A 17076-nucleotide genomic window follows, 5' to 3' on the forward strand; every position below is an offset into this window, starting at 1 on the left:
GTATTCTTTATTATTTTAAATATTAAACAGATTTGCATTCATCCTCTCTTTACTTGATATAAAAGGCCAGGTTACAAGAAAATAAATTGCATTTGTGTTCAACTGCCCTACTCCTAAAAGTAGGAAATGACTCTAGACATAGTCACTAACTAGCTATATAATATGTACTATGCAATCATTGAATGATTTCCTTTCTCTAGAGCTCTATCTGTAGCATTAGAGGATTACACTAAACCAACATCTTTCATACTTTTTTGACCATGACTCACACTGAAGAACAAATTTTGACCTATCTCTCTTTGTCTGTTTCTATTTCTCTTTCACACACACAAACACATACACACACACACTGCTGAAACAAAAGTTTCACAATATTTATCCATACTGAGTACAAAACACTCTTATATTTGCTATCCTCCTCTATTTTATTTTTGAATAAAATGCTTCCTGAGAATCACCATATTTATTTCACTACTTACTTATAAACTGAGCTCTGTAATTTAAAAAATATTGGGTTAGATTATTCTCTACTTCTGACACTTTAGAGTCATTGTGGATGACCTAAGGAGCAGTTTCTCTTACAAGTGGATTATGAGAACTGAGTAATACACTTTGGCCAGTTTCCTTTAAAATTGAATTCTCTGTCTTACTGTTACATATGGTGATCTTGGTTTTCAATGTCTTTCCTAACAAATAATTTATAATATGTATGCAATTAGAGGTTGCATATAGTGTTAGAATAAAAACTATGATACAAGGAGCCATTAATACTATCTATAAGGAAAGTGTTAGATCTATTGTGATAGATACATGGGCTATAGTAGAATGCTGGAATGTTCTTATAACTTACAGAGGTTTTATATGTGATTAGGTATACTTGGGTTGAGGCTACTTTAAATACTAAAGCTGGGTAAACCAACCATAATGTATCTGATGTCAAACTCCAGGCTGGTTCAGAACTGTGGTCCAGCTGGTTCTAACGACATGTAATTTAGTTTGGAGATAATGACTGGCATTGGGAGACAGAAGATAAATGGAAGGTGCTCAAAATGGCTACTGACCAGAAGGGCTTAAGTGAGGAGGGGAGGCAGCAATTCCTACTGAGAGAATATTCCATACCAGAGATGGAAGATGGGCAAATACAAAATTCACCATGTGCTTATGAGAGTTATTTAATGATGTGCAGATAAGAGTTAACATATGCCCAAGACTGCTACCGTTAGTAAGGTATGCTTGCAAGACTGGCAATTAGCTGGCACCTGGAAACCTGACTGGTAAGTAGTTCACTACACTAACAGAAACTGTTTCCTGAATCACAAGAATGGTTCAGTTCAGTTGAGTTGCTCAGTCGTGTCTGACTCTTCACGACGCCATGGACCACAGTACACCAGGCTTCCCTGTCCATCACCAACTCCTGGAGTTTACTCAAACTCATGCCCGAGTCGGTGATGCCACCCAACCATCTCATCCTCTGTTGTCACCTTCTCTTCCCGCCTTCAATCTTTCCCAGCATCAGGGTCTTTTCAAATGAGTCAGTTCATCAAATCAGGTGGCCAAAGTACTGGAGTTTCAGCTTTAGCATCAGTCCTTCCAATGAATATTCGGGACTGACTTCCTTTAGGATTGACTGGTTGGGTCTCTTTGCAGTCCAAGGGACTCTCAAGAGTCTTCACCAACACCACGGTTCAAAAGCACCAATTCAGCGCTCAGCTTTCTTTATAGACCAACTCTCACAAATAACATGGTTTATGCTGAACCACTATTGATACTTTCCTTCTGGGAGTCTGGAATATTGGTACATGCCAGTGTACCAGACAGTGTTTATATGACTAGTCTCCAATAATAGCTTTGGTCACTCAGTCTCTAATGAGCTTCTCTGACTGACAACATCTCATAAGTATTGTCACAATTCATTAGAGGAGGAATTAGTTGCATCTTATATGTGAACCATGAACTTCCAGATGTTCAAGCTGGTTTTAGAAAAGGCAGAGGAACCAGAGATCAAATTGCCAACATCTGCTGGATCATGGAAAAAGCAAGAGAGTTCCAGAAAAACATCTATTTCTGCTTTCTTGATGATGCCAAAGCCTTTGACTGTGTGAATCACAATAAACTGTGGACAATTCTGAAAGAGATGGGAATACCAGACCACCTGACATGCCTCTTGAGAAATCTATATGCAGGTCAGGAAGCAACAGTTAGAACTGGATGTGGACAACAGACTGGTTCCAAATAGAAAAAGGAATACGTCAAGGCTGTATATTGTCACCCTGCTTATTTAACTTATATGCAGAATACATCATGAGAAATGCTGGGCTGGAAGAAGCACAAGCTGCAATCAAGATTGCTGGGAGAAATATCAATAACCTCAGATATGCAGATGACACCATCCTTATGGCAGAAAGTGAAGAGGAACTAAAAAGCCTCCTGATGAAAGTGAAAGAGGAGAGTGACATTCAGAAAACTAAGATCATAGCATCTGGTCCCATCACTTCATGGCACATAGATGGGGAAATAGTGGAAACAGTGGGTGACTTTATTTTTCTGGGCTCCAAAATCACTGCAGATGGAGATTGCAGCCATGAAATTAAAAGATGCTTACTCCTTGGAAGGAAAGTTATGACCAACCTAGACAGCATATTCAAAAGCAGAGACATTACTTTGCCAACAAAGGTCCATCTTGTCAAGGCTATGGTTTTCCAGTGGTCATGTATGGATGTGAGAATTGGACTGTGAAGAAAGCTGAGCGCTGAAGAATTGATGCTTTTGAACTGTGGTGTTGGAAAAGACTCTTGAGAGTCCCTTGGACTGCAAGGAGATCCAACCAGTCCATTCTAAAGGAGACGAGCCCTGGGATTTCTTTGGAAGGAATGATGCTGTAGCTGAAACTCCAGTACTTTGGCCGCCTCATGCGAACAGTTGACTCTTTGGAAAAGACTGATGCTGGGAGGGATTGGCGGCAGGAGGAGAAGGGGACGACAGAGGATGAGATGGCTGGATAGCATCACTGATTCGATGGATGTGAGTTTGAGTGAACTCCGGGAGTTGGTGACGGACAGGGAGGCCTGGCGTGTTGCAATTCATGAGGTCGCAAAGAGTCGGACACGACTGAGGGACTGAATTGAATTGAACTGAACTGAACTGAACTATGACTTATACAAGGAGCCTGGTGGGCTACAGTTGTTAGAGTCACAACGAGTTGAACATGACTGAAGTGACTGAGCATGCACACATGACTTATACAACTCTACTGGGAGTAAACTCCTGGTAGCTTGTAATTTGTTTCTTCTAGGCTTTGCCTGATGCATCTTTTCCCTTTGTTGATTTTACTTTGCATCCTTTCAATGGAATAAATCTTAGCCATGAGTATGACTATAGGTTGAATCTTCTAAGTCTTCTGAGCTAACCATCTAACCTGGGAATGGCTGTGGGGACTCTCTCTGTACAAGTGGTATAGTGACAAGGAAGGACAAAGTTGGTAGAGATACAGAGTGCAAAGATGAAAAGAAATTAAATATATTAACCCTCATGTGCTGAATGAGAGTAGTGATTGAGTTGTCTACCTCAGAATCTCCATTCCCAGCTAGCTGATGTCAGTTCCAATAACCTTGATCAGGATGAAACCAAGAGGGAATAAATTTTTTTCTGAGATGTATCAGTATCTCTGTCTCAATTTCTTAATATAGTCCCCCAGATATGGGTGTTCACAACTAAGCAGAGAAAAGCAGTTTGAGTCGTAAGTATACATTATTATATAAATGTAAATTTTTCAAGGTCCTTTTTTTTAATAGTGAGATATTATTAAGATCTTGTCAAAAATAATGTTATCTAAAAGATGAAAAACAAAATGATAAATTACAATTTTAATAGAAACAGCTATATATTTTTCAAATTTTATTTTTAAATGACCATTCAGGAAATTCAACTTTTGGGGGGTTCAGTTCTATCCATTTTAATATATGTAGAGAGTCATGAAACCACCACTAAAATCAGGATATGTTCTATCACTCCTAAAAGTTATCTCATGCTGTCCCTTTGTAGTCACACCTTTTCCCCACTTCTGTGAACCACGGACATTCTTTGTCACTAAAGTTTTGCCTTTTTGAGAATAATATGAATGGAATCATACATTGTGTAACTTTTTAAGACTGGCTTCTTTAACTCAGATTCATCAAGATTGTTGTATGTGTCAATAGTTCATTCCTTTTGTTCCTAAATAGTATTCCTTTGTATGAATGTGCCACAGATTAGTTCACTGTTGAAAGACATTTAGGTTGTTCACAGCTTTCGGTGGCTATGAACGGAGTTACTAAAAATACACCAGGGAAGCCTGGCATGCTGCAGCTCATGGGGTCGCAAAGAGTCAGACATGACTGAGCGAAAGAACAACAACGACAACTATAAACATTAGTATACAGGTTATCCAGAGTAAATACCCAAGAGTAGGAATACTGGATCTCATAGTAATTACATGTTTAAGTTTATGAGAAATTGTCAGGTTATTTTCCAGAATGGCTATCTCATTTTGTATTCCTACCAAAAGTGTACAAGAGTGTCAGTTGCTCTACAATCTCAACTACATTTTGTATGAGTATTCTTCTTAATTTGAGATATTCTAATAGGTATGTATTGTTATCTCACTGTATCTTTTTTGAGAAATTGTTTTTTAATTGAAGGATAATTACTTTACAGAATTTTGTTGTTTTCTGTCAGACATCAACAGGAATCAGCCATAGGTGCACCCATATCCCCTCCCTCCTGAGCCTCCCTCCAATCTCCCTCCCCATTGAACCCTTCTAGATTGCTATATAGTTCCCTGAATCATACAGCAAATTCCCATTGGCTATCTATTTTACATATGGTATTGTAAGTTTCCAGGTTACTCTCATCATACATCTTACTCACATCAGTTTTAATTTGCATTTCCCTAATAACTAATGATATTGGACTTCTTTTGGAATCACTGTATTTCTAAAAACACAAAAAAGTCTTTATGAAAGTAAAGTAAACACATGGTACTATATAATCTAAAATTTTTTTACATTAGCCTATCCTACTAACATTCAATAAGGGATATGTGGTTTTCCTGTAGCAGTAAAATTCAGAAATTAGTATAATAGCATTGAAAGAGGGAATATATATATTTTAACCTTACCTTTTCTTGCTGAAATGAAGCCTGCCAATCCTGAAACTGTAATCACTCCAATTTTTGGAAGAAAATCTCGAGGTGGATTCTTCAGATATACATATGCATCTCAAGAAACCAGTTAAAAATTAATATGAATAACTTACAATTGGGCATTCATATCAGTATGATGAAAAGTTAAGAGATTTGCTAAGATAATAGCAGATGATTTAAACATTCATGAGTGCCAACTCATTGGAAAAGACCCTGATGCTGGAAAAGATCAAAGACAAAAGGAAAAGGGGATGAGTTGGTTGAATGGCATCACTGGCTCAATGGACATGAGTTTGAGCAAACTCCAGGAGATAGTGAAGGACAGAGGAGGCTGGCAGGCTACAGTCCATGGAGTTGCAAACAGCTGGACAAGGCTTAGCAACTGAACAACAACAAAAAGAACTACACAAAATAATGATTTGAGCAGCAACTTAAAAAGCCAGTTATAATAGTTACCTGCTACAGAATAAAAATCTTCCTTCCACAGCTTATTTAATAGCATTTATTTTCTTAATAGAGGTGATTATTACACTTTAATGAAATATAATGCTAAAGTGCCGACCTTAAGATGGATTACTATAAAGTAAATTCCTGATTGTGTATGCACAATAATGGAAATGCTTCTGGCCTTATCTATTTAAACAATGGTAAGATACAGAATGGAGAAAGCAATGGCAACCCACTCCAGTACTCTTGCCTGGAAAATCTCATGGACGGAGGAGCCTGGTAGGCTGCAGTTCATGGGGTCACTAAGAGTCAGGCATGACTGAGTGACTTCACTTTCACTTTTCACTTTCACGCATTGGAGAAGAAAATGGCAACCCACTCTTGTATTCTTGCCTGGAGAATCCCAGGGACAGAGGAGCCTAGTGGGCTGCTGTCTATGGGGTCGCACAGAGTCAGACACAACTGAAGCGACTTAGCAGCAGCAGCAGCAGCAGCAGCAGGATACAAAAAATAATTGAAATAGATACTTTATTAAGGAACTTTGAATAAGGGTCTAATAAAACATGCAGCTACTACACTCTGCTTGTTACACTGTTCCCCAGTAACCTCAGAGTAGTTGTTGCTCTCAGTTAAAACCAATGGTCAGAGTACAGATAAAAAGTAGACAGAGAATGGGTAGAGGTCCAGATTTCTTGACTTTTTTACATGTTTATATGGTTTCTGGTTCCATGCAACCCCAAAAAACACTCTTCTATCATAATTATTTAATGAATTTCATTTATTTAATATTCCTCAAGGCTGATGAGGCATATAACTTGGAATTAATGGGAATTAATCTCTACACACATTATATGATGATACATATACAGGTTATCAATATCAGCAACATTTAAAAATTTTAGCTAATCTTTCTGTCCCTACCCCCACATACATTTATTTTGACAACTGACTTAGTTTAAGAAGGGAGCTATATCTGCTGCCAAACTCCATTATCAAATTAACAAGTCAAATACAATTGTTTTCCAACATTAGCTCAAATATTCTAAGGTGACTAATTGAAGTACTGTTTCTGAGCAATTGGTAGCAAACTACTATGCATTTTAACAGCAAACAGTACTTATTTAAACTAACTAATAATAATGGAGATATATTTCTAGTTTATGGTTTATGAATATGTAATGTGGGTTTTGTAGCCAAAACAGTTTTAGTCCAGGTGTTGCCACTTACTAGCTATGTGACCTTGGTAATCCACTTAACCCTTCTAAACCATAAGTTCCTCATCTATAAAATGGGAGTAAGTATAATACCAACAATTCACAGGTTTGCTACAAAATTAAATTAGATAAATTATGTAAAATGTTTATTATAGTGCCTCAACATATAATAATTGCTAAATAAATAATGGATACCATTGCTTTATTATTGTCATAAACTGCTATATGGAGTAAAACATGATAATGGATAACATTCCAGGTATGTTTTCTCACATGTAAACTCTGCAAGTTAAAAAGACAATAGAACATTTCCAAATATAGATGGTTCACTCACCTACCTTTTCCAAATTGCACAGTATCCATTATCCCATTTTTCACAAAGACATAAACACCCTAGTAAAAAGGAGGGGAAAAAGGACATCTGTATTTTTGAAGATGTTGATAATTAGATCAAATAGCCCACATCTCTGAGAGTGTATGAAATTTCACCAAAATAAATTTAGCTTCTCTATTATCTATCAGGACACTTCTTGAACTTAGCTTCTCTTCTTGTTTTTCATCTATTTAATATGGATAATACATGTTATTATTTTCCTCATATAAATGGGTAAATTAATGCCTAGAAAATAATCATTGCAGCTCACAGAAAAGTTATTACAGAAATACAAAGATTTATCATCTTAGTTTATGACAGTGTAGAAAAATGAATGGAATTTTTAAAAAGCATGAAGAGAGGTACCTTTCAGCTTAGAAGCAACATCTGCTTAATAAAGATGTAAGAGCAACAACATTAATGATTTGTGGAGAAAACAACAAAAAGCCTAAACAAAGTGCTTCATGTCCCTTTTTCTTAGTGTGCATTCAGTTCAGTTCAGTCGCTCAGTTGTGTCCAACTTTAGCCATATCATGGACTGGAGCATGCCACGCTTCCCTGTCCATCACCAACTCCCAGAACTTGCTCAAACTCATGTCTCAGTTCTGTTCAGTCGCTCAGTTGTGTCCGACTCTTTGTGACCCCATGAATCGCAGCACGCCAGGCTCCCTGACCATCACCATCTCCCGGAGTTCACTCAGACTCATGTCCATCAAGTCAGTGATGCCATCCAGCCATCTCATCCTCGGTTGTCCCCTTCTCCTCCTGCCCCCAATCCCTCCCAGCATCAGGGTCTTTTCCAATGAGTCAACTCTTCGCATGAGGTGGCCAAAGTACTGGAGCTTCAGCTTTAGCATCATTCCTTCCAAAGAAATCCCAGGGTGGATCTCTTTCAGAATGGACTGGCTGGATCTCCTTGCAGTCCATGGGACTCTCAAGCATCTTCTCCAACACCACAGTTCAAACGCATCAATTCTTCGGTGCTCAGCCTTCTTCACAGTCCAAATCTCACATCCGTACATGACCACAGGAAAAATCATAGCCTTGACTAGACGGACCTTGACTGGTCAGCAAAGTAATGTCTCTGCTGTTGAATATACTATCTAGGTTGGTCATAACTTTTCTTCCAAGGAGTAAGTGTCTTTTAATTTCATGGCTGCAGTCACCGTCTGCAGTGATTTTGGAGCCCCCTAAAATAAAGTGGCAAGAATACACGGAAGAACTGTACAAAAAAGATCTTCACGACCCAGATAATCATGATGATGTGATCACTAATCTAGAGCCAGACATCTTGGAATGTGAAGTCAAGTGGGCCTTAGGAAGCATCACTACGAACAAAGTTAGTGGAGGTGATGGAATTCCAGTTGAGCTGTTTCAAATCCTGAAAGAGGATGCTGTGAAAGTGCTGCACTCAATATGCCAGCAAATTTGGAAAACTCAGCAATGGCCACAGGACTGGAAAAGGTCAGTTTTCATTCCAATTCCAAAGAAAGGCAATGCAAAAGAATGCTCAAACTACCACACACTTGCACTCATCTCACATGCTAGTAAAGTAATGCTCAAAATTCTCCAAGCCAGGCTTCAGCAATACTTGAACTGTGAACTCCCTGATGTTCAAGCTGGTTTTAGAAAAGGCAGAGGAACCAGAGATCAAATTGCCAACATCCGCTGGATCATCGAAAAAGCAAGAGAGTTCCAGAAAAACATCTATTTCTGCTTTATTGACTATGCCAAAGCCTTTGACTGTGTGGATCACAATAAACTGTGGACAATTCTGAAAGAGATGGGAATACCAGCCCACCTAACCTGCCTTTTGAGAAATCTGTATGCAGGTCAGGAAGCAACAGTTAGTACTGGACATGGAACTATAGCCTGGTTTCAAACAGGAAAAGGAGTATGTTAAGGCTGTATATTGTCACCCTGCTCATTTAACTTATATGCAGAGTATATCATGAGAAACACTGGACTGGAAGAAACACAAGCTGGAATCAAGATTGCCAGGAGAAATATCAATAACCTCAGATATGCAGATGACAGCACCCTTATGGCAGAAAGTGAAGAGGAGCTAAAAAGCCTCTTGATGAAAGTGAAAGAGGAGAGTGAAAAAGTTGACTTAAAGCTCAACATTCAGAAAATGAAGATCATGGCATCCGGTCCCATCACTTCCTGGGAAATAAATGGGGTAACAGTAGAAACTCATGTCTATAGAAACTCATGTCTATAGAGTCAGAAATGCCATCCAACTATCTCATCCTCTGTTGTCCCCTTCTCCTCCCGCCTTCAATCTTTTCCAGCATCAGGGTCTTTTCAAATGTGTCAGTTCTTCACATCAGGTGGCCAAAGTACTGGAGTTTCAGCTTTAGCATCAGTCCTTCCAATGAATATTCAGGACTGACTTCCTTTAGGATTGACTGGTTGGATCTCCTTGCAGTACAAGGGACTCTTAAGAGTCTTCTCCAACACCACAGTTTAAAAGCATCAATTCTTCAGCACTCAGCTTTCTTTATAGTCCAACTCTCACATCCATACATGACTACTGGAAAAATCGTAGCTTTGACTATATGGACCTTGTCAGCAAAGTAATGTCTCTGCTTTTAGTATGCTGTCTGAGTTTGTCATAGCTTTTCTTCCAAGGAGCAAGTGTCTTAATTTCATGGCTGCAGTCACCATCTGAAGTGATTTCGGAGCCCAAGAAAATAAAGTTTGTCACTGTTTCCACTCTTTCCCCATCTACTTCCCATGAAGTGATGGAACTGAATGTCATAATCTTAGTTTTTTGAATATTGAGTTTTATAGTGTGCATTAGAAAAATAAATAAGACATTCATCTTAGGATAGAAATCATCCTACACAGTTTTTCAATAGGAACATATATTCTCTGAAAATCAACATCATATTAACCCATTGGAGGGATTAAAGCTTTAAATCAAATTACTCCTTTTACCTGTTTCTATTTTAATACAGGAAATATTGTTACACACATTTTTTTTAATAGGTATTATCTCAATTACATCAGAAGAAAAATGAAGGTATGGAATAATTTACCAGTACCAATTGCCCATTTTCATGCTGTACTCTGTCAATGGAACTGCAAAACACAGTGTAAATATATAGTCTCCTTCTATGAACTATATGCTATGAAATCATGGAATAAAAACAACAAAAGAAAACAATGACAACAATAAAATATTTTCAAAAAAAATAGAAATAATTACATTAAATAAGAAAGAAATAAGTTATTGCTATTGACAAAGTATTAGTAACTTTATCTCAGATATTTTCATGATGATCAGATGCAGAACCTCTTTATTGTGTTTTAAAGCTGTACAAACCAACAGGTATCCTAATTGCCACTGAGCTATTTCTCCTTAGGGATTGTCTCTTGAGAAAATGTTACCTTCGAAGTTATAGTACTTACAGACCAGTTGATTGGGAATCATGTAACTGTTGAGGAAGAAAACTAGTCACTTATTTTGGGAAATTTTCCTTATCTGTGTTTAGGAATTCACTTTTACCACTGGAGGTCACTGCTACCTAAATTTCAAAACACTAAGGAATAGGAATAGAAAATTAATTTGCCCTCCATGATTATAAGTTTAATGCAGAATGTAATTTGAGTCAGAGGTAATTTTTAGAGAATAGATTATTTTTAAGAAAAAATTAGAGAGGAAATGTTTACATTGAAGATGAAATGCATTTAAAGCACCCTCCTTCAACTTATTCAGCTCAACATATTAACAGAATAAAAAGTTCTTTTGGTCTTAAATTGGGTGATGGAAACAATTGCAATTTAAAGATCTCTCAGGAACAATTTCCCTCACTATGGAAAATGAGCTCTTAAGAGACTTCAGTCTGAATCATCCAGATGTTGACATATAGACTCAGGGGCATGATTCAGACCCTATTAGTTAAGCTATTTCTTGCTAAGACTAAACTATAGTACAACTAGTCAAACTATTAAGAGAGTATTAAAAGTCTATCAGAATTGTTTGACAGGCATAAAATAAAACACCATATATTCATCAGATGTTTGAAATGCCAGCTGAAATGACCATAGGTCAAAGATTTGCTATTTAGGGACATTAGAATTTTCTTTCTAAAAAGAATGGATTAGAAACAAAAAAGGCACAAGGGTTCACAATTGGATAGGTTAGATTTGAGGAAAAGTTGTGTGGTTATTAGGTCACAATGATTAAAATAATAGTACCAACATTATCACTATGACATTGATACGGGAAATGTTGATGTTAGCACACATCTATGTGGATGTGATAATGAAACAGCAGTAATGTACTAGCTTATTCCACCATTCTACTGCTGGATAGTGTCGATTCAAAAGCTAAGTATTAAAATAAGGTGAATTCTATTTTGCCCAATAGATGACTATAGTCAGAAATGTCTTATGAACCAAACCCAATATGTGAACATTTTACTTAGTCAAATAAGGAACAATGCAGAAGTAACCTCAGAACTTCATGTAAAAGCTCAAACAATGTTTTGTACATGCCGTGTGACATAAATGCTTGTTGAACTTCTTTAATCTATGCAGTAGGGGTAGAGTACATTATATATGGCCACAAATTTTTTGCTGCTATTCATACTGAGAGATGGCATCTAATTCATCTCCCATAAAAACTTAGTGACTTTATTTAACAACAAAGTATTGTACAAGTAACCTTCCTGGATATCTTAAGATAGGTAAGAAGCTTGGTGAATTGTGACTAGGGCTTCTTGTAACATTTTCTCTAGAAGCCCTGAACTGTCCATGTAAGTTATCTGACTACCTGAGGCTGAGTGTAGATGCTTCAGTCAACATTCCCAGCTGAGCCCAGCCTTATAACCATCTGTGACAAGGTACCAGCGATGAGAATGAAGCTGTCTTGGACCCTCTAGATAGTGACCTTTGTCAATAACATATGTGACAGAAGAATCAGCTATCTGAAGTATGATTAAATTTCTGACTCACAAAATCATGAGTTAGAATAGTTACCATTTTAAGCCATTAAGTTTTGGGGCAGTTTGTTACATATCAGTGGATAACTGGAACAACTGTTATGTAAGACAAATGAGAACCCTCTAATATTAAACCACTATCAGAATTCACTTACCTTGCACCAGCCAATATAATGACCAGTTGTAGTGCGAATGGATGCAAAGCCCATTTGTAAATGACCAGGCTGCTCTTCAACATATTTAGACTGGAGAGGTGGTGCAGTATATATGGGGAGCTAGAAGGGGAAAAATTCATGTTAAAAATACAAAATAGCTGGACTTCTTTTTTCTAGCATATGGGAGGATAAGAATCCTTACCAACCTTGCTACTTAAAACAACTGAAAAATGCTGATAAAATATATTTTGCATGTGTGCTAGGTCACTTCAGTCACATCTGACTCTTTGAGACCCTATGGACTATGTAGCCCGCCAGGCTTCTCCAGGGAAGAATACTGGAGTTGGTTGCCATGCCCTCCTCCAGGGGATCTTCCTGACCCAGGGATCGAATCTGCATCTCTTATGTCTCCTGCAATGGCAGGCAAGTTCTTTACCACTAACGCCACCTGGGAAGACCAAATTATATTGTAAACCATTTTAAATGCAGGAATAACCTGGTAACCTGTTTATAAAGACTATTCAAAAGTCAGACATTAAGTGAAGGCAAAAATGCAGAGATGAACAACAAAACCAGCTTTTATCTTGATGTCATTTGCTGTGAAACAGATGGTTAATGGAGTATGGATTCAGAAAACAAAACCCAGAATGAGCTTGAGGTGGGCAATCTTACTGGAGACCATTTAAAAACTGGCATCTCAAGGTGCTGCATCCCAAATTAAGGTTGAGCTAGAAATAAATATTTCACTGTAAGGGACTGTTAAGATACCTGATTGTCTCAAAGATTGGTCACTGAGTAGAGAAGAAAGAACATTTCCTAAGAATTTTCAGTCACAAGTGAGAACTCATAAACTACAGCACAAAACTATCTCAATAATCTAAGAAATCTCAAATCAAGTGTACATGTAGTGTGGTCCCAGGCTGGTATCCCCCACAGATATGTAGCAGATGCAAATGAACAGATTCTTTCTGGAGGAAGCCACCCAGACTTCAAAGAATTACAACAGATAAAGTTCTATGAAATATGAAACACAATTTTTAAAAATTTAAAAAATTCAAAGAAGCAAAATTAGAAAAAAAATAGAAAGGATCTTGACAAGAGCTAGCAGAAACAACAAAGAGCAGAATCAGAGCTGCAAAATGTCTACATTAGAACATATGATATGAAACACATGTTTGTTTGTTTGTTTGTTTGTTTTGCTGTTGACAATGAGGGTTACTCCACTTCTTCTAAGGGGATTCTTGCCCACAGTAGTAGATATAATGGTCATCTGAATTAAATTCGCCCATTCCTGTTCATTTTAGTTCACTGATTCCTAAAATGTTGATGTTCACTCTTGCCATCTCCTGCTTGACCATGTCCAGTTTACCTTGATTCATGAACCTAACATTCCAAGTTCCTATGTACCATTTTTGTCTACAGGATCGGAATTTACTTTCAACACCATGCCCATTCATACCTGATCATTGTTTCTGCTTTAGCTCAGACAAATCATTCCTTCTAGAGCTATTTCTCTGCTCTTCCCTAGTAGCATATTGTACACCTACCGACTTTGGGTACACATCGTCCAGAGTCATATATTTTTCCCTTTTCATACTGTTCATGGGTTCTCAAGGCAACAATACTGAAGTGGTTTGCCATTCTCTTCTCCAGTGGACAACATTTTTCCAAAACTCTCAACCATGACCCATCCATATTTGGTGACAAGAGTCCGAAATGCAGTACATGGGGACAATCTCAAAAATGACAGAATAATCTCAGTTTGTTCACAAGGCAAATCATTCAATATCACAGTAATTCAAATCTATGCCTCAACCACTAATGCTGAAGAAGCTGAAGTTGTATGGTTATATGAAGACCTAACCTAGAACTAACATTAAAAAAAAAAAAAAAAAGATGTCCTTTTCACCATAGGGGATTGGAATGCAAAAGTAGGAAGTCAAGAGTTACCTGGAGTAATAGGCAAGTTTGGCCGTGGGAGTACAAAATGAACTAGAGCAAAGGCTAATAGAGTTTTGCTACAAGAACACAATTGTCATAGCAAACACTTCTTCAAACAACATAGAGATGACTCTACATATGGACACCACCAGATGGTCAATACCAAAATCAGATTATATTATTTGAAGCCAAAGCTGGAGAAGCAAAAACAAGACCAGGAGCTGACCGTGGCTCAGATCATGAGCTCCTTATTGAAAAATTCAGGCTTAAATTGGAGAAAGTAGAGAAAATCACTAGATGATTCAGGTATGACCTAAATCAAATTCTTTACAAGTATACAGTGGAGATGACAAATAGATTCAAAGGATTAGATCTGATAGAGTGCTTGAAGAACCATGGAGGGGGGGTTCATAACATTGTATAAGAGGTGGTGACAAAATCATTCCACAGAAAAAGAAATGCAAGAAGGCAAAATGGTTGTCTGAGGAGGTCTTACAAACAGCTGAGAAAAGAAGAAAAGCAGAAGGCAAATTAGAAAGGGAAAAACACACCCAACTGAATGCAGAGTTCCAGAGAGTAGAAAGTAGAGGTAAGAAAGCCTTCCTAAGCTAACAATGAAAAGAAATAGAGGAAAACAACAGAATGGGAAAAACTAGATATCTCTTCAAGAAAATTGGAGATATCAAGGGAATATTTCATGCAAAGATGGGAACTACAAAGGATAAAAATGGTAAGGACTTAACAGAAGCAGAAGAGATTAAGAAGAAGTAGCAAAAATACACAGAAGAACTATATAAAAGCCTTAAGACCTGCATAACCATGATGTTGTGATCACTCACCTAGAGCCAGATATCCTGGAGCATGAAGCCAAGTGGGCCTTAGGAAGCATTATTACAAACAAAGCTAGTGAGGGTGATGAAATTCCAGCAGAGCTATTTAAAATCCTAAAAGATGATGCTGTTAAAGTGCTGCACTCAATATGCCAACAAATTTCGAAAACTCCTCAATGGCCATAGGACTGGAAAAGGTCTGTTTTCATTCCAATCTCGAAGACAGACAATGCCAAAGAATGGTCAAACTATCGTACAACTGCATCAATTTTGCATGCTAGCTAGGTAATGATCAAAATCTTTCAACCTAGACTTCAGCAGAACATGAACTGAAAAATTCCAGATGTACAAACTGGATTTAGAAAAGGCAGAAGAATCAGAACCCAAATTGCTGACATCTGTTGGATCATAGAAAAAGCAAGAGAATTCCAGAAAAATATTTAATTCTGTTTTATTGACTATGCCAAAGCCTTTAATTGTGTGGGTCACAACTGCAGAAAATTCTTAAAGAGATGGGAATACCAGACCACCTTACTGGTCTCCTCAGAAACCTGTATGCAGGTCAAGAAGCAATAGTTAGTACTGGACATAGAACATGGACTGCTTCAAAATTGGGAAAGGAGTATGTCATGGCTGTATATTGTTATACTGCTTATTTAACTTATATGCAGATTACATCATAGGAAATCCCAGGCTGGATGAATCACAAGCTGGAATCAAGTTTGTCAGGAGAAATATCAACAATCTCAGATATGCAGCTGATACCACTATAATGGCAGAAAGCAAAGAGGAACTAAAAAACCTCTTGATGAGGTTCAGAGAAGAGAGTTAAAAAGCTAGCTTACATAATGGAGTATTACTCAGCCATTAAAAAGAATACATTTGAATCAGTTCTAATGAGGTGGATGAAACTGGAGCTTATTATACAGAGTGAAGTAAGCCAGAAAGAAAAACACCAATACAGTATACTAATGCATATATATGGAATTTAGAAAGATGGTAACAATAACCCTGTATGCGAGACAGCGAAAGAGACACAGATGTAATGAACAGTCTTTTGGACTCTGTGGTAGAGGGAGAGGGTGGGATGATTTGGGAGAATGGCATTGAAACATATAATATCATATATGAAACGAATCGCCAGCCCAGGTTCAATGCATGATACAGGGTGCTTGAGGCTGGTGCACTGGGATGAGCCAGCGGGATGGTATGGGGAGGTAGGAGGGAAGGGGTTTCAGGATGGGGAACACGTGTATACCTGTGGTGGATTCATGTTGATGTATGGCAAAACCAATACAATATTGTAAAGTAATTAACCTCCAATTAAAATCAATAAATTTCTATTACAAAATTTCAACATTCAAAAAACTAAAATCACAGCATGGCGTCTGGTCCCATTCAGTTTAGTTCAGTCGCTCAGTTGCGTCCGACTTTTTGCGACCCCATGAACTGCAGCACGCCAGGCCTCCCTGTCCATCACCAACTCCCAGACTCCACCCATACCCATGTCCATCAGTCAATGATGCCATCCAACCATCTCATCCTCTGTCGTCCCCTTTTACACCTGCCCTCAATCTTTCCCAGAGTCAGGGTCTTTTCAAATGAGTCAGCTCTTCACATCAGGTGGCCAAAGTACTGGAGTTTCAGCTTCAACATCAGTCCTTCCAATGAACACCCAGGACTGATTCCCTTTCCCATCACTTCATGGGAAATAGATGGGGAAACAGTGGAAACAGTGGCTGACTTTATTTTGGGGGGCTCCAAAATCACTGCAGATGGTGATTGCAGCCATGAAATTAAAAGACGCTTACTCCTTGGAAGAAAAGTTATGACCAACCTAGATAGCATATTGAAAAGCAGAGACATTACTTTGCCAACAAAGGTCCATCTAGTCAAGGCTATGGTTTTTCCTGTGGTCATGTAAGGATGTGAGAGTTGGACTGTGAAGAAAGCTGAGCACTGAAGAACTGATGCTTTTGAACTGT

The 17076-nt window shown here is 37.9% G+C and overlaps 1 protein-coding gene across 1 annotated transcript in view; it reads right to left on the reverse strand.

Annotated features, from left to right (window-relative positions):
* Window positions 1-17076, reverse strand: part of APOOL (apolipoprotein O like) — a 56704-nt gene that overhangs the window by 16761 nt on the left and 22867 nt on the right. Inside the window, exons 3-5 of the mRNA XM_052663603.1 lie at window positions 12321-12440; window positions 7179-7233; window positions 5156-5254 (exon numbers count right to left, since the gene is read on the reverse strand). Coding sequence (XP_052519563.1) covers window positions 5156-5254; window positions 7179-7233; window positions 12321-12440 — 274 coding nt within the window. The remainder of the gene's footprint in view (window positions 1-5155; window positions 5255-7178; window positions 7234-12320; window positions 12441-17076) is intronic.

The sequence above is a fragment of the Budorcas taxicolor genome, chromosome X (genome assembly GCF_023091745.1).
Source record: "Budorcas taxicolor isolate Tak-1 chromosome X, Takin1.1, whole genome shotgun sequence".
Classification (NCBI taxonomy): Eukaryota; Metazoa; Chordata; class Mammalia; order Artiodactyla; family Bovidae; genus Budorcas; species Budorcas taxicolor.